The sequence below is a fragment of the Ylistrum balloti genome, unplaced genomic scaffold, assembly GCF_031769215.1.
Source record: "Ylistrum balloti isolate Yb309-2 unplaced genomic scaffold, AGI_CSIRO_Ybal_v1 Utg369964, whole genome shotgun sequence".
Taxonomy (NCBI): Eukaryota; Metazoa; Mollusca; class Bivalvia; order Pectinida; family Pectinidae; genus Ylistrum; species Ylistrum balloti.
The window spans coordinates 444,298-463,119 of record NW_026782060.1 but is presented as its reverse complement, the minus strand read 5'-3'; the positions used below and the strand labels follow the sequence as shown (position 1 = coordinate 463,119).

At 35.9% G+C, this 18,822-nt stretch overlaps 1 protein-coding gene across 2 annotated transcripts in view; it reads right to left on the bottom strand.

Annotated features, from left to right (window-relative positions):
• The window catches only part of LOC132547592 (putative methyltransferase DDB_G0268948), a 31,279-nt gene that overhangs the window by 7,723 nt on the left and 4,734 nt on the right, over positions 1 to 18,822 (bottom strand). Inside the window, exons 3-5 of one of the 2 annotated variants that reach the window (XM_060211372.1) lie at positions 18,077 to 18,174; positions 11,063 to 11,194; positions 8,703 to 9,265 (exon numbers count right to left, since the gene is read on the bottom strand). In XM_060211372.1, the coding sequence (XP_060067355.1) occupies positions 9,166 to 9,265; positions 11,063 to 11,194; positions 18,077 to 18,174 (330 nt within the window). In that variant the 3' untranslated portion in view covers positions 8,703 to 9,165. Of the gene's footprint in view, positions 1 to 801; positions 1,086 to 8,702; positions 9,266 to 11,062; positions 11,195 to 18,076; positions 18,175 to 18,822 lie in introns of those variants that run through there. The other variant, XM_060211373.1, reaches the window with a different exon arrangement.

Below are 18,822 nucleotides of genomic sequence, written 5' to 3'. Positions count from 1 at the left end.
CAAAATATGTTTGACAATGAATCTACGAACTACCGGAAGCATGATTTCCCCTCATGTTTTGGCAATCAGAAGTTCATCAGAGCTTAGCCTGCGTTCTATATTTCTGAAATACTTGTGGTTCATTTTTGTACAAAAATCCTAGTGTTCACTCTAGTCTTGTTGGTGAGTTAAACAGTGTAAAGAAAACAAATCCGGATAATGATTATCATTCACTAGGCTGATGAGGAAGCATGATACAATATAAGAACAACGTACAAGTTTAAATCACATCTCTTGCCCTTCAGTATTCTATAGATGATTTAACGGCACAATATTATAATCTGTACTACTAACAAACGTTTTCGACAATGTACTATTACAATAATAACAAGAACAACATGTAAACATTATCAAAATCTCAGATTCAATAAACCTAAACGTCTTATGCTTCATCGACGGCACCCGTTATGTAAATCTTGGTTAGGAATCGAAACTTCGATATTTGCTATATAACCTACTACATGCAGCTGATTTTAAATCGTTGTGTTAAGGACTATATGCAGTGTTTTATTCGAGACAAACTTTCTATCGACGTTGTATTTAAGTGCAACATATCCTTTAGAGTTCATAACCCTAAAATTAATTCTGATAAAATTTGAAAAATATTCTTTACATATTTTCGCAATCCAAATTAAGCATTAAATCGAAATCAGCATTTACACATGGATATATTTTCAGCTCAGACTACAATCACTTACTGCCAGTTCGATAAGTCTACGGTTACTTAGAGACGTATAACCAGTTTGATCTGAATACAGTTACCTGTAGACGTTTAGCCTGTGCGATCTGACTTTGGCTAACATCCACGCCTATAACGTTGTTGAACATCTCACACAGAGGAAAAGTTCCCTGCCCACTTCCGCACCCTACATCTACAGCAACGTCCATTCCAGTGGCCCCTGGGGCCTTGCAGAAGTCGCCAATCACCTCGTACAACGCATCTGGATACTTTGGTCGGTATTTAGCATACAGTTCTGCATGTGTTTCGCCCTCAAAAAGTAGAATACTCATGTTTTAAAGCTTGGGACGTTGATGAAGCGTTGTATCTGGAAATTATAATAATAAAAACATAATTAAAATAAAGGTAAACACGTGAATTTTTCTTATCTGTATGTAACTTGTCAAATGGATGCTGAGAATTCGTCAATAAACATAATAATATATTATCATTGTGACGTCACAATGCAAATGAATGGGATATATACAAAACATATATAAATTACGACCAGTTAAGTAGATATAAAAACAGCATATCCTACCTTACACCACACGTTAGTGACGTGACCTATACTACGTTGTAGTACATCCTGTAAATACCTGAATATAATACATAACGTTATTTACCTACCTGTCGTAGATCACCTGTCGTGTACAGTATCACAGGTACATTATATATGTAAACAGTCGAAGTTATACAGTACATCTATATATACCTCGTAAGACAGGTAATTCCTAACCAGAACATATATACGCGCACCTTCATTCAATGACGTAAAGTGATGTGATCATGTGACGACCAGGATGTTCCGTTTGATTTGCACTTGTGATTGAACAGGCTCGATCTAGTCATCAATGCCTGCACTTGTCTTCTCTCTTCGCTGGATGTAATGACCCTTTACAACCAATATAACACTACAAACTTGACCTACAACCTGATGCGGCAAACGTCATGTCTTATACGCCTGATGGGTAATTACTTATTATAAGCCCCCTGTTCACGTTGATATATTTGTATATATTTACAGGGCGGGCTGTATACTGTATATATATATATATATATATATTTATACAATATAGAGACTTACCAACTCTACAGTGTACTTAAACATATTCTCATGACCCAAAGATCGGCAAATACTTCTGTTGTTTTTGTCACGTAATCCCGCCCCCACTACACCAATCCGCACATCTTTTACATATATTATATACTGTACGTTGAACAAGAAAGTCTATCAAGTTGTCGGTATTCATATATATAGTACAACTGTACACAGCTAATTACAAAGAATGATTTGAATTTTTTAAATAGCAGATCGAATTTTGATATATACAAACTATTTCCAATTCGCGCTTTTAAAGTTAAAACTGACATTAGTCTTTTAATTCAATAGCGTATGTGTATTTCGACATCGACATTTCCAGTGAATCCCTTAAGAATAAGCCAAAATGTAATAACATGTTCGTCGATGTAAATTGTACTTGTATTACATTCGTCATATAAAATGACTTTTGACTGACATATAAGATAACATACTCGATACAAAAAGTGAAATGATTAACAAAGGAAAACGTTCTATACATAGAACAAGGTATGATCTCTGACCTATATATGGTATGGCTTTAGACTTGTAAGGTATGACCTCTGACCTATATTTGGTATGACTTTTGACTTGTAAGGTATGACCTCTGACATATATGTGGAATGACTTTTGACTCGCAAGGTATGACCTCTGACATATATGTGGTATGACTTTTGACTCGTAAGGTATGACCGCTGACCTATATATGGTATGACTTTTGACTTGTAAGGTATCACCTGACATTTATATGGTATGACTTTTGATTTGTAAGGTATGACCTCTGACATATTTATGGTATGACTGATTCGTGAGGTATGACCTCTGACCTATATATGGTTTGACTTTTGACTTGTAAGGTATGACCTATGACCTATATATGGTTTGACTTTTGACTTGTAAGGTATGACCTATGACCTATATATGGTATGACTTTTGACTTGTAAGGTATGACTTATGACATATTTATGGTATGACTTTTGACTTGTAAGGTATGACCTCTGACCTATATATGGTATGACTTTTGATTCGTAAGGTATGACTTCTGACAATGAAACGAAGTATAACCTCCGAAACACAATGCATGAATTTGGCAGCATCGGACACGTCAAAACTATTAAATTATTTTATTCTCTGTAGAGCCTTGAAGTATACAGAGAATGAGGAACTCAACATGAAATATCTCAATTTATATGCTTATTATTCATATCAAATATGAAGTCACGTTTCACATTCTATTAATGATAACATCATTGGACTATAATTTACATACAATTAACATCCAATTTTGTTGAGTTCCAGTTTTTATTGTCATCATTAAGACAGATGTTACACACTTGTGATGTTCCATCAGTTCACACTAAGGCCACATTTACATTAAAATGAATGTGTTTGTTTGGCCCAGTTAACGTTATACGAATAATTTTGATTGTGGAATGCAATGCAAGTTACCATGTTCCGTTTCATTGTCATTTTTCGAGCTTAAATGGGGTGCAAAAGTATGTGTATATTTCATGAATATTATGAAATTAAGAAAGCCAAAGTAAGTCATTCGAAGAGATATTTAAGACACAATTCCGATCAAATAAATAACGACCGAAATTTAGTACGTTTGTTTGTTTGTTTACTTGCTTTATTATAATTTTGATCAACCACAAAGAAAATATATCCGCCATTTCTATACCGGATATCGACATAAGTACTGCCTTGATAGGTTGTTGTCATTGGTCTGACGTCACCGAGTTGTCCCAGAGTCACAAAGTCGGGTACGCCTAGTGTACACCGGTTTTAGGACAATCCTGTACCACAGATATTCCCTACGAGTCAGTACATCCGACTTAGTCTACTTCCATGAATTGCTCGCTCATATCGCCGCATTTATAAGCTTACAGCTTTTAGATAGACGTTTTAGTGTTTTCCCTTTGTAAATACGCCAGTAAGTGGACCATTAAAACCTCTCTACACCCACGTTTCAATATATTTCATAGACATTACAGTAACACGTTTGTTATCCAGGTAGTCAATGCACCTCTAGTGGTTCAGAGTACCCAGGAGAAACTTGTAGTATCGTTTTCTCTGGTGCGATTTCGTGTATTCAAACAACAAAATTAAAATCCGTTCTAGCAAGTTCAAACGGTGCAGTATTAGTTATCTAAGAAATTATTTTCCCCGAAAATGCAAGGATTCAAAAAGGCGTTTTTCTTGCTCAAGTATTTTTATTACAATGGAAATCCAAGTTTTTACTCATTGTTTTAAGTCGGTGTGAGCAAATGATTACAGCCGTAATATATGGATTTATCGAAGACTATGTGTTCGATAAAAAGCTTAAACCAAAGACATTATTAATAAAAAACTGATTGATTCCTAATATCATAAATATAGATTATTTCTTGTCAGTTATTCTATCTGAAAATATCTCTTAATGGTTTAAAAGTTTCTGTATCGCTAGATAATCACCATGCCTGTGATATTACATAAATGTGATTGTCTGAAGAAGATCTTTGCTTTTTTTGAGGTCGAACTAGGCGAAGAAACTTACAAAATAAAGGGTTATTGGATCAGCAAACAATGAAATGGACAGACTCAAAATTAGATGCTAGTGTGTTCTAGTCAACGATCATTCATTTAAAACATATCCGTTGGTGAGTAGTATCCCACTAAAAAGTGCCCTTGAGTGGCACATAGTCATTTATACAATAACGAGAATTAATTGTAACAGTATCCCAGACCTTTTATCTACGGATGACACGAAGGTAAACCGCCACTTACAAAGTATCAATGGTAATTAATGATTTTGATTAAAAACGACTTTAAATGTGGTCAGAGAAATGGTTCAAAAATTGTAAAAAAAGAAAATATGTTTCAAAAATTTGTAGAGAAAAGATAGCATTGGAAAATATATCAACAGAGAATAAAGATTAGAGAGATTTTCGATAATTCCATGATAGAGAAACAAAGCTTCTACTGGATAGAAAGGTCTTGATTATACTGTACGTGACACAGGAATATCACAACATTACTGCACAAAAGAATGAGGATATAAATACTGTATATAAATCATTATAGATATATACAAGTCGGTTAAAGTTGACAACAGTAATTAATAAGAACGTTTTTAGAAAAAATATTTCTTTCGTTTAAACAATACATTTAATTTATAATAACCATATTTCAGGAAGCCATTCATAATGTTGAATATCTTAATGATGATGTAAGTTGTGCTGTGTAATACTATTGGGACTGATATGGATACAAAGCTTAATGCTAGCGTCCATTACAGTTCGTAGTAAATTGTAATAAACAGACGAGTAAAAGCGACTTGAACCAATAAAAGCAAGGTCTGATAGCAGTACTTACACAATGAAATGGTCGTACAAATTTAAACATACCAAAATTCACGTAACGAAGTGTTGGATGTGGTAATAAAGTCCATTGAAGTTTCAGTCAGTTTACCGGCAACTGAGGCATTTATATCACGAAGTCTCCTTTGTGGTTCGTTTAAATGATTCAATATTTACAATACCTGTGTACACTTTGTACAGTGTCAACAGATTTTCCTGATTACTCCAGGTTTGCAAGCTGTTCAGAGGTTCAGATTGTCTCGTCTTTATACATCAAACTAGCCGCGTCATTACCAGCCAAACTGAGACGTGAATTTAAAACTTGCCAACTGTAAATATTGATTACAAAAGTACTTCTACAGGATATATAATGATGTAAAATTAAAACGTTTTTACACAGAAAACTTGATGCATTTGTGTTTGTTTTGAATCAATAAGAAATTTGTCTGTAGTCTTATTGTCTGTCCGTCTGTCTTATTGTCTGTCTGTCTTATTGTCTGTCTGTCTTAGTGTCTTAGTGTCTGTCTGTCTGTGTCTGTCTGTCTGTCTGTCTGTGTCTGTCTCTCTGTGTCTGTCTGTCTGTCTGTCTGTGTCCGTCTGTCTGCTTATGTATTGCCTGTCTGTCCATACTTCTTCTTTCTTTCGGCTTTTTTTGAAGCACATCACATGAGTCTAACTTATTTTTTGTATGTACCGGTATGTAATGTATGTGTGTGTGTGTGTGTGTGAATGTGTACATGTATGGGTGATAGGGTTTGTGCGCGCATGTGTGTGTGTGTGTGTGTGTGTGTGTGTGTGTGTGTGTGTGTGTGTGTGTGTGTGTGTGTGTGTGTGTGTGTGTGTGTGTGTGTGTGTGTGTGTGTGTGTGTGTGTGTGTGTGTGTGTGTGTGTGTGTGTGTGAGGGTGTGTGTGTGGGTGTGTGTGTGTGTGTGTGTGTGTATGTATGTATGTATGTATGTATGTATGTATGTTTCTGTCAGAGAGTATACATTTGGCATTTTTGAACAATAGAATGATCACGAGTGTTTTCTGCGAGATGTCTCACTAGATATTTATATTGTATCTTTGTCATGTGCTTGTGTCTTGTGAAAAAACCTGAATAAAATTATAAATTAAAAAAAAAAATTGTCTGTAGATGTCGAGGTAATTTAGAACCTTTCCTGAAAAGTAATCAGCAATACAAATGAGACTTAAGTGCCGAAGTTTAACCTCACGATAGTTTACTTAATGGCCAGAGAGACGGGATATGAACATAGGGTCGCGTGCTGTTATCCGTAATGCTGTAACATTGTTTTCAACAACACATAAGAAATTCCTTATCTCCATTTTTCACATTTTACATATTTATAAAGTACATTAAACTCTTTGATTAATACTGTGAAACGAGGCCTAATCCTTGTATATAGAATTAAGCTGTGTCGATTTTTACATGCCCAATATTACACTGTACATAATAGACTGGCCATACTTACGTTTTACAGGTATGTTCACCTGCTGTCAAGGTTCCGCTTATCACCCGACTAAATCTGCCACTGTTATTTCACAACATCCCTCTTATCTATATGACACATCATTCCATATGCACAGTTCTTATTTAGGCCGATCAACAACTATTTTTTATCGGGTGTACGACTGCCTTCGCTTACCAAGAACACGAGACATCTTAAGTAAGAGAACAACAAGTATTTGATAGTAGCAGACAAAGTGCATATTTCTTTCACCTGGATATTTTCAGTTTGAGACATACCGTATAATGCTGAAATTTCAGGGTTTGTTCAGTTTGGTAAGTTTATCGCCTCTTGGATACCAAGCGTCATTTTAAGGTAGGGTCCCCTTATAGTAACTTATAACTACCACATCGAACAGCATAATGAGGCCCGATCGATTAGGGTGTAATGTTTTCCCCGAGCGAGGATTCAATCATTTCAGAACAAACAGGGTCGTTTCGTAGCTTCCTGAGATATACAAACCGCAATGGGTAGGCGTCTAATGCTACGTTGGTCCTCGCTCTAAGAGAAAAAGCTGTTGCCATCCCATTCTCTTTCAGCAAACTAATTAAAATAATTTTAACAGTCGATGGCTTATACTTTTCCAAACTTTCGACATCTTGTTGTTTCAATAAGATTTTTGCCGAAGTTATGACAAAGGTTCAAATTAGTCAATACTAGGTTACGTTAAAGATAAAGTTAATGGAATAATCTCGGTACGAATCTCCGTCAGAATAGGATAGAGAAGTTTGTCACTTCTAAAAACGTATCTCTAAAGAAAAAGAAGCCAAAAAGATGAAATAAATAGCTACATATATAATAATTACTTCCGGTATGTTTACTTGGGTCAAAAGGTATGTTACATTGTAATCCTGCCCGCAGGTAAGATATACCGTTCCCTAGGCGCTTATACAGAGTACACGTCATAGAATGTCCTCGGGCGAAAAAACCTAATTGCAATAAAATGCGCAGGTTGTGTAGTGCTTTATCGCACATATTAGATTTTCTTTATTGTGGTTATGCACGGAAACATCTCAGGTTTTTTTTATCAGAATAAAGATTCCTTTGGGTTTTCCCATTGAAATCCCCTTTTCTGTTGAAATCTGGGTCAGGCACTGTGTATTGTTTAACATATCATAACAATGTATTTACATTTCTCGTGACAATGCTACGATACATGCACTAACATACCAGCTAAAAAGAATGATTTTCTGGACCATTACAATGTCATTATTGTAGACACGGCGGATTAAATTGTAGAAAATCCTAAATATATATACTATCAACGTCCATGACAGACACGTGTATAATGCATGCATATAAGAAATTGACATGTGTTATCATTTTCCCTTTCAAGTATGGTCATGATTAATAACAGAATACTGTAGGAACATATATATGTACAATAGAACAAAATATAATGTTTGAATATCACGGTTCTATATATGACCAAAAGACCAAAGGGATCTTGGCGCATACCATTGTATGGTATTCATTTGTTCTTTACAAAATTAATCTTTTACTTTTCTTTCCTTTCTATTATTTTCTCCGTTCTTGTTCTTAATAATATGGACTTTGAAAATTCTTTATGATAAAGCTATAATGATCTTAAATTTACAAAAAAAAAAAAAAAATCTCATAGACCAAGACGGCGGCCTTTCGACAAGTTCGTATTTCTGATCAAATTTGACTCTCGGGACAAAAAGGAACCTACATATGAAATTTGAGAATCATCCATCGTGTAATTCTCATGAAATAGCAATACCAATCTACATTGTATAACTGTCAAAAATTAAGATGACTGCAAATCGGCATTTTTTTGTAATGCATAACTTGGTATCAAGACAAACCTACATATGAAATATGAATGTGATCCACACAGTACTTCTTAAGAAATAGTAATACCAAGAACCGTTTAAAGTTTAAAAACAGACGGACGGACAACGGACCATGGACAAAGTGGTGATTTAGAAAAAAAACACACACACAATCTGAAAATGGTGGAGTTAACTTTTATATAACAGAAAACCGTACCAATTATTCATAACGATCTCATTATTATCTTTTATTTACACACCAACAAAGACTTTTAAACATCACAACATAACATGTATCTGTGCACATGAAGTATAGCTGGGTAGCTTTCGTAGAGACTTAGCTCAAGGCTAGGTGACAAGCATTTATATCACATGGCGCAATCTGTTCCCCTAACCTGTTGTTCTCGCTATCCAAAAACTTAATTAGAAAGAAACAAGAGAATATCCCATTTTATATAACTGACTTCCGCTCTCATTGGGACTTACAAGCAATTCTAACCTCTTGCGCACATGCAAGGAAACAGAATTTGTTTATTTCCTTTTCCATCAATTAGAGGAAAGAAGGCCTCCCATGACCGTTGGTTCTACATCGATTCAATAGTCTAACTGTATTCATAGATTTATCCCTTAACTTTGGGCTTCCTTTCCGTTCCGTTAAGATAAATGATTTATCCGTTTCTAGAGCTCAATCGTTTGGTTTTCTACCCATCAACATGTAAATAGGCCACGTGACTTCCACTTTCGTTACTTCCTGTGTATCCTCATCTGTATATATCATGTTCAATCTGCAAATAAACAAGGTTAATACAATTATATACCATATATGTATATATTAGTAAATATCTGTTGATAGGTGCTATAACATTCACTCAGTAGAGTGTATTTGTACAGCACTCCGAGATTGTTCAGTGGAAGACACTACCGAAATGCATAAGCTACGTCTAAATGACGTTTAATAGTGGCAGAGTTTAGAATCTACACATGTGTTTAACATTCTGTTATAATAATCAAATATTGATGATTGAACATTAGGATATTAAAGTAAACCTCTGACAAATCCTAATCGGGAAAAACATCTATACGATACAGTTCAGTTCATTCGTTGGCAATCACTGCATACACTTTAATAAATTTGTACTTTTTGTACAACCTTCATGATTATGTATCATCACACTCGAGACGAATTGAAATCCGCTGTAACACTATGTGAGATATGTCTAGGTTGTCCATGATGTAAATACCACAGAAATTCTTCATTAATTATATCTATTCAGTCAATGCAGAGAAAATATTTTATTTGTATGAACATCGGCGGTGAAATCTCTGTTTATATAATTTCTAAATATACAACAAGATATGACGACACTAACAACACCTTTGTGCTACCTTAAGTTATAAAAATATAGTTATCAAATTGCCAAACGAAAACATTTACAAAATACGAAACGCTTACGCATGGCGCAAAAAATCATCCTAGAGAAATTAACTTAGATGTTGTGCAATTATGTGCGAGATAGGTAAGCAAGTATATTTCGCATACTCCATTCCTTTTTTCCTTCACTTTCTCATACTTACGTCTCCGAAAGCACTCAATCGTTTTCTTACTTTAGTACCGTACCACGCATTCGAAAGCACCCAGTTGTTTAATTATCATCGTAACAACATGTGACTGTAGGTTTTAAAACATTTACTTAAATATATGCAGAAACACCCATAATACACGAGTTCTGCTTTTGTGAGTTTAATTATCAGCGATATCGAATTCCTTGGTGTACGATTGCAGATTGCATTTAAACACAAATCTTTGCCTACCTCGAGATCTGTAGAACGTTCCCTCATTTCTCTGACTTCAATTACCTAACGTTACACATAATATTAACTTCTTAAATATCTGATTCATCCACTCATTTCCTTTAGATCTCACCGAAATGAAATAATATATTAGATTTCCTACACGTTAACCAGCCTCGCAGAATATTCTTTATGCCCCGGATTCTGTGGTCATTTAATCCTTTATCAGATTTTGTTTTTTTTCTTTTCCTGTCATTGTTCTGCCCTTTTCTGAACTCCCCAAAGAATTCCAAACAATGTTACAAATTCCTATGGGATTACCTACTTCTTTCGGTTCGTATTCCATACCTCTTCCTATTTGGATTTCTTAACTTCGGTTACCCGACCTCTATCAGTGCAGATTTTATACCTCTCCTTATTCGAATTCACTGCCTTGTTATGTTTTCATTCCTTACCTTTTTCAGATATCCTTTAACGCTGATACCCTACATTTGTCTGCTCGGATTCCCTATTTTTTGGCTCCGATTTTCTAGCTTTTCCACCTCGCATTCCATTCCTCTTTCTGTTCTGATTTCTTACCTTTTTTCAGATATCTTTTAAACCAATATCCTATTTTTTTCCTGCTCGGATTGCCTACTTTTTCTGCTCGGATTTTCTACTTTTTTCCACCTCGAACTGCCTTCTTCTTTCTGTTCTGATTCCTTACCGATACCGATACCCTACTTATTTCTGCTCAGATTTTTCAGCGTTTCCACCTCGATTTCCCTTCCTCTTGCAGTTTGATGCCTTACCTTTGTCGGATATCCTCTAACACAGAAGAACTCGGATGACTCTCCAGGTATGTTTGCCAGGCAGACCAAGAAGACATATAACCGATGAAAGAGTCCATGTCCCATGTACGGTTGATACTCAACGTGTCAAGTCTACAAAAAAAGGAATGTCTCTCACTGAAATCAGGTATGGACTTACTGTCTGGTTTTTATGATTTATATTTCCAAATTAGCTTGAAGAACATCTTGTTTGTGTAATTATCGCTAAAATATGATTGTTAAGTCAATCTACACCGACCAAATTTGTTGTGATCAAATAAGGAAGAAGTTTAAAGTCAATCTTTTTGGCGTTCCGCTATTTCTTCCCTAATTGTCTTTCATCGTGTGTAATACTTTCGTTTTTATCCATTAATTAATATGTACATGCATACAAACTACATTATAGTTCACGTATTTGTTGTTCTCGTTTGTTCCATAAAAAATATGGCAGGTGATCTTCCTTTTTGCCAGATTATAAATATTTAAAAGAAACGATAACAGTATGATATATTGTAATAGACGTGACATTTGCGGAGAATTTCTTGTGCGATCGTGATCGTAATTACTTAAATTCATTTTTTGCTCAATTGTATCTAATTCTAAATTCGCATCAATTGTACAATCTTTGTGTCGACATGTCCATAGTTTGAATCCTACGATAAATGTGACATGCTACCAATCGTTATAATCTGCATGCATTTCGAGACGCTGATCATGCGAGGTATATATCGGAATAATTAATCATAGGAATGATAACAGATTCTTCAAATAAAAAAGACAGTTATGGAAGATCACTAAGTCTGTAGAAAGTTTTGCCTAATTGAGAGAGTGGAATGCTTACGAGACTTTCGTACTGTGACTGTGTGAAAGAGTACGAGAGAAATGCCGGTTACACAACAATCGCCAACAGTAAGTATTGAACACTTTATAAAATCTTCACTTTGTATAATTTCTGACCTGATGAGAACTTCAGTGGTGCTATTTTTATTTGTATTATTTGTATCTAATTGTATGTCTAGGCCGAACAGGTTATCAACTCGAATCTATTTTTGTTTTGTTTATGATGTTACTGTCCGGAAATGAGACTATTGCCCGGTTCAAATCAAGATTTCTAAGAGAAATTGTCAATATGAATGCAGTGTTGATGTTAGATAAATAAGTATGTCTCTTCTAAATTTACCATCTCTACATCAACTCAACATTGACAATAGATAAAATCGACAAGACTACTTCTGTTTCGTATGCTGTTTTGATGGCATACTTCCTTTTCCGTTTCTCTATACAAAGTTAGAGGAACAATCATGTAATCTTATTCCTCTAAATGGTTCTATACACGCTGTGAAAGCACATAGAGAATCATCATGTTATCAAGAGTGGATCTAAAGTCGTGTGCGTGAAAAAAATTAAACGGAGTTGAGAATGAGAGACAACCTTCGGTTGATATACTTCATCGTAATATCATTCATCGTGGGATTCATTTCCGCACTATCACAAGGAGACCAACATTCTTACGTCTTCCAGTAACCCACGCACTCAACACATATATTCACCGTCACATATTTAGACTGATAAGACAAACCGAAGCCTGCAATCGGTAGCGTAGGCTTAAGAAACCACTTGAGACATGTTCGCAGGTAACAAATTTGAGACAGCCATTGCATACACGCTGGATACATATCTGTGAAAGGGGCATATACTCAACAAAAAAAGAAAGGTTAACATGTTTCCTTGGCGAATACCTGAAAATGAGTGAAAACAAAATGACGTTTGTGCAATATTAGAAAATGGTAATGTTTTACATTACAAAATCCAAGGGGGTTACCAAAATCATTCAAGCGTGAAAGTCTGTATTAGCGAAAGAGCTGCACGAGGTTTTCTGCGACTAACTTGTATCTTCGCTTGAATTTCATAAACATTCAAACTGTTCCTTAGATCCTTAGGACTTAGAAAACACCGAATCTTGCTATCTATCAACTTTATCATTATGCTCCGGCTGTCACAAGTACAGAGAGTAACGGCTGTAGGCATGATCCAGGCTGGGGAGTCTCGCCGTCGAGTTGCGCGGCATTTTGGTTGCAGTGTTGAGACAATTTGCCAGTTGGTAAGTCGTTTAAACCAAACTGGTTCAACATCCGATCGTCCCCGAAGCGGCCGACCCCGTAAAACGACCGCCAGGGATGACCGTCGTATATGATTGATACACTTGCGCAATCGATTCGTAACTGCAGTAGAGACTACAAGAACATTGTTTGGGCGTCGTGTGTCTCCCCAAACAGTCCGCAACAGGTTGAGAGCCTACCAATTGAAAGCGCGGCGTCCCTACACTGGACCCAATTTGTTGCGACGTCACCGTAATAATCGGCGTAACTGGACACGTGTTCACCGTCGTTGGGCCTTACGACAATGGAACAATGTTCTGTTTTCAGATGAGTCCAGGTTTTGTCTGCAACACGGTGACGGAAGGCGCAGTGTGTGGAGGCGACGAGGGGAGCGGGACCGCTTTGGCGGCGGAAGTGTAATGGTTTGGGGTGGTATTTGTGGGGGGACTCGTACCAGGCTTGTTGTGTTAAATGGCAATTTAACCGGCATTCGATATCGGGACGAAATTTTAAGACCAGTGGTTCTGCCATTCTTAAGACGCCATGGCGTTTGCGCCATTTTTCAACAGGATAACGCACCAGCGCACACCAGTCGCGGCAGCAGAACTTTCTTGCAGCAGAATAACGTACAGGTGTTAGATTGGCCATCTAAATCACCTGGTTTGTCACCGATTGAGCATCTCTGGGACGTTCTTGGGCGACGCGTGAGAGAACGTCAAAATCAGCCGTCAAACTTGCAGGAGCTGGCCCATGCTTTGATCGTTGAATGGAACAACATCTCTCCTCGAATTATCCGCCGGTTTACGAGTTCAATGCGACGACGCTGCAATGCTGTTTACTTCGCAAACGGTAGCCATGCCCGTTACTAATGGTGTTACCTTTGAAATTGACCCCAACGTCCTTTACAGTCGAATAAAATCAACTGAACGCAAAGTTTTATAATGCACCATGACTGAAGTTTTATCAGAATTGATCAATTACTTTATTCGCACATGATTGGTAAGGATTTATGAAGGGGTTAATTAATTAATCACAGAATAATGTAGTGTTACCTTTCTTTTTTTGTTTAGTATATAGGTTGCGTGCATATCCATTGCCGTTTAAAAGATTACGAACTCACAAATTCGGGGAAAGAACCATAACAAAAACAATAGGGTCTTTTCAGCTTTTGGTGAAAAGCCTTAATAATCATTAAAGGATAGCAAACATCACTGGCTTTTAACAATTGATTGCTAGTACCATCGACACCAGATGATTTACCTAATTTCAAAACTTGAAGGTTGTCAGTAATTACTTAGGAGCTAACGCTTAAGGAATTTATATTGTTTAATCCAGTTCTGAATTACAGGTAACTAAACAGAAGCATCATCAATGTTAGATATGGAACACAAGAAGTCGTTTAACAAATTTTCCTTTACCAATTCGTCTCTAACAATTTCATAAGATATTGGATTTAAAATGTCTTTTGATAAGTCTACTGTAAAACTTGGGATATGACGTAGCATATGACATTTTCATAAAACTTTAGACGAGCATGTTTCTTCATATCATTAACTTCATTGCGTTGTGACTTGAATTTGTCAATATCACAAAGTTTACCATTGGATCTTTATAAATTATGTCTCACATTCTTTCTAAATTCAGATGACATCCAGGGTTTAACATTTGGCAGAATTGTATCTCCTTTTGAAGGCATACACTGTTCGGTGAATTCTTAAAAAGATCAAAGTACAAAAATCACAAGCTTTATCTACAGTAGCACAGGTTGCAAACGTATTTCCCCAATCCAACTAAAATATTGAATTATTAACGTTATTGAAGTCAGCTGACAGGTTTGTTGTCAACGGCTAATTTAATTGAGGCGATACATGCTTCATAGTCAACAATTATATTATCTGTACTAATGACATCACGAAATGTCGAAACGTAATGGTGTCAGTAAAAGTGATATTTACAACAGTATAATCACAATATATCCCGCCCTCAAATTATATGCATATATCATTTGTGTCGTTGGTATTCTCGATAACCTTATTCGTGGTGTTCTCTAGATGCACTCTTTTCAGATGTCAATAGCACAAGTCTATCGCTTATACTATTGAAAGCAATCGCAAAGCCACATTGCTTATCTGTTATGGATATGTAGCAAATCACGCTTTGGAATAACATAGAAAAGTTAAGATTAGATTATTTCTGATAGCAATAATATGTGATGAATTGATGTGTTTGTTTTTGTTGAGATTATTGATTGCTTTACGTCCTGTTACCAGCCAGGATCATTTAAGGACGTGCCAGGTTTGGGTGGTAGAGGGAAGCCGGAGTTTCCGGAGAAAAAATCACCGACCTGTGGCCTGTACCTGGCGACTGTCGCACGTAGACCGCGAACCCGAGACCCAAAGGTGGAGAGCAAGGGATAAAATGGTAAGACGTCTTGACCAATCGATCATCGCGACCCTCGTGTAATGCATATATGATAGTGTCACGTGGTAGTTTAAACTTTGAAAATTGGCATGTAATATGTAATTAATATACAGTATTTAACATGTCATATTACCATCCGCGGAGACGGTATCTGTTAAAAAATGTGCATCGATCTGACATCAGGAAACTCCGAAACTCGTCAACTACACTCACTAGATACTGGGAGCGTCTTGTAGGATATCCTCTGAAGATTAATCATTATAAATATAAAAAAAAAATTCGTCTATTTTAAAGGACAGTGTACATCATTGTGTTGTTAATGTCGCCTTCTGATCACCTATTTGTCAATTTATGAATGACGGAAGTGAATTTTGAGTGCATGAACAAAACACACGGTTTTACAGAACAATTTCATAAACTCATAAAAAGTCACGATTGAAACGGTTCGATGTGTAAGAGGTCTCGAACAAGGGTAGGGAAGGCAAAGTCCTCATTTTATAACATTTCACCGCAAGATTAATTCTTCAGTTAATCAACAGTTCATCTCATAGCCAAACTCATATTAGTAACATGTAATCACATATCAATCTTTGATCTATAATCGCGAACCACGAAGGCGCATATTACAAGATCATTTCATCATAACTCGCGGTGCTTTGAAATTGTTAAAAACTAAGTAAGGCAAGTTCTGTACAATGCAGTTAAGTTTGTTTCTGTATGTAGCCAAATAAAATTAAAATATCTTATTTAATTATTGAATTGCTTTCAGTTGTCATTCCTGATATATATTACTGCCAGGATAAGTCAGTATAGGCGTTTCTTGTTGACTTCGCCTCTATCAGGATGACATTCAGAAATTTCCAAGAATGCTAACTAAAATTATTTCAGTATTATGTTTGTCATTTGCAAGTTTCATCTTTTTAACACGGAAGACAATCTCATTTTATACAATATTTTAATGACGTTGGCAATTTACCCCTTGTTAATACACAATAATTTGGCAAAGTTACAACCTACCCACCCATTCAACGGTAGATGAATTCAGTAGGGATACAAACGTGACAATAGTTTTAACAAACAATGCGGAAACCAAAGGGAAAATAAAAACATGTTTACTACATTTAGTTTCAAATACTATTAGCATACTCAATCCCCTTTTATACCAAACAGAATGACATGGAATATAGCAAGTGTTGTCAATACTGGGGAACATTACCAACCAATCGCTGTACACCATATATAAGCCGTTAACTATCTGGTAATATTTTGGGTTCTTCAGGATGCAATGAATGAATTTTAAAAGGTCAATGGTATTATCATGAAAAATCGAGGTTTTGTTTGATTTTCTTATACCCAAATGTCTCTTATTTTATTTTATTTTTTATTTTTATTTATCTATTTATTTATTTATTTATTTATTTTTGAGGCGGGGGTTGGAGGGGTTGCGGGGTTGCTGGGAGGAGGATATTGTGGTAACACTGACAGAAATGATTTTCATTGATTAAGCAAATGCCATGTTAGACCTGTAAGGAATTAACAGAGCTCTACAAAGTGATCGCAATATGTTTATCATATCAGAAAGGCTTTGTATGTTACATATGTGTGTTCGATGCTTGTTAGTATGCTTGATATTTTGTTGTCGTAAATCTTGATCTCATATTGGCACATGACGTTACTCATCAGGATGACTAGTTTATGCTTTCCTGACACCGTAAATGCTTTATCTCCCACAATGTCTGCTTCTATTCTCTTTATACGTGAGTTTTTTCCTTTTATTTTGGATTTTATTTCATTTTATTTTTTTATGTTATGTTAGAGGTTTTATTTTACATGATATAAATAATAATCTTCGTGTGTTTTTTACCACAAAAATGTCTTAGGAGAAACTAAATCTCAAAACCACTAACAGACACCGACATCTTGTTGTTCAACCAAAGAAACATTTGTAGTTCTGCAGTACACGTTGGCGTAAAGGACGAGGACAATATTTAATAACGTATTGTAACACTGTAGCCTGTGTTTGTTCTACATCCGGTTTTCATTTTTGTACCTGGTAGCTACAAGAGCATGTCACCAATTAGCTCACATATCACAGCGTGTGCTTACTCGTACAACACCACAAATAAACAGGTACAGAAATAGGTTATGACGCCATACTACACAAAATGCCAAGTCATTGGCACTTACCACATACTCGTTATCAATCAACATCCAAACCTCATTTACAATTTTATTCTTTAATGTATCATTTTTACGGTAGGGATAATTAAATAACCTGAATTAGGACCAAATAAGCTGTCTTACTTCATCAGTTTGACATTTAGGCAGCAGGAATAATACCGCTTATTGTCTGTCTACAGGGTGTTTTTTGTTGTTGGTTATGAAACTTTTTCCCGAACATCTTGAATCATATAGACGCCTACTGAACACTGATGATGAGCACTAGATAAAAGGTACATAAGTTTACCCTGCTTACCTCGACCATCCTTTGAATGGCAGTTCGATTGTTGCTAGGTGATTGTCAATATGGCCGCGTTGTTTATCCCAATAGCCGTCCAACGTTTCCTTGTAAAACTGAGGAGAAAAAGCAATGAAATAACTTTATAAAGCAAGTATTAACATCGCAGGTTAGCAATGGCTTTTAAACGCACGTCTGATAAAACAAATACTACAGATATTTTTATATGGTAACGTGATTGAGATTTCACTTGTTAAACATACAAGGGAAAGTCATAATATACATACACAAGTTACCCAAAAAACTCTGACAGACACTAACAGCACTTCGTTCTCTTGTTACTTGAGTTATAGTTTCCAGTAATGTGAACGGCAGTACATCTGGTTGTGAAATATACTAAGGCGTATTTCACTAAAAAAAAAATACGTCAAAATCAGAGACTAAATATATTGAGAAAAAGATCGAGTCCCTGTTTGAGAATAGCTTTGTCCAGTGGTGACAAGTTCATTCAAAAGTTGATTCGATATTCAAAGACCTCTTACCATTATTACTATTTTCGTGCAAGACGTCGTCAACTGACAGACAGACTCGTTTCTAATGGATGCATATTGATGAAAATAATGGGAACATTTTACGATCGTCATAAAAATTTTATTAAGAATTATTTCTCTGTGCGATATGAACCTGACGTGTTTGATGCACGTCAGTTTGCCTGTTGGTTCCGTTGTTGTATACCTTTTCTCATTGGATAACCTTACACTACT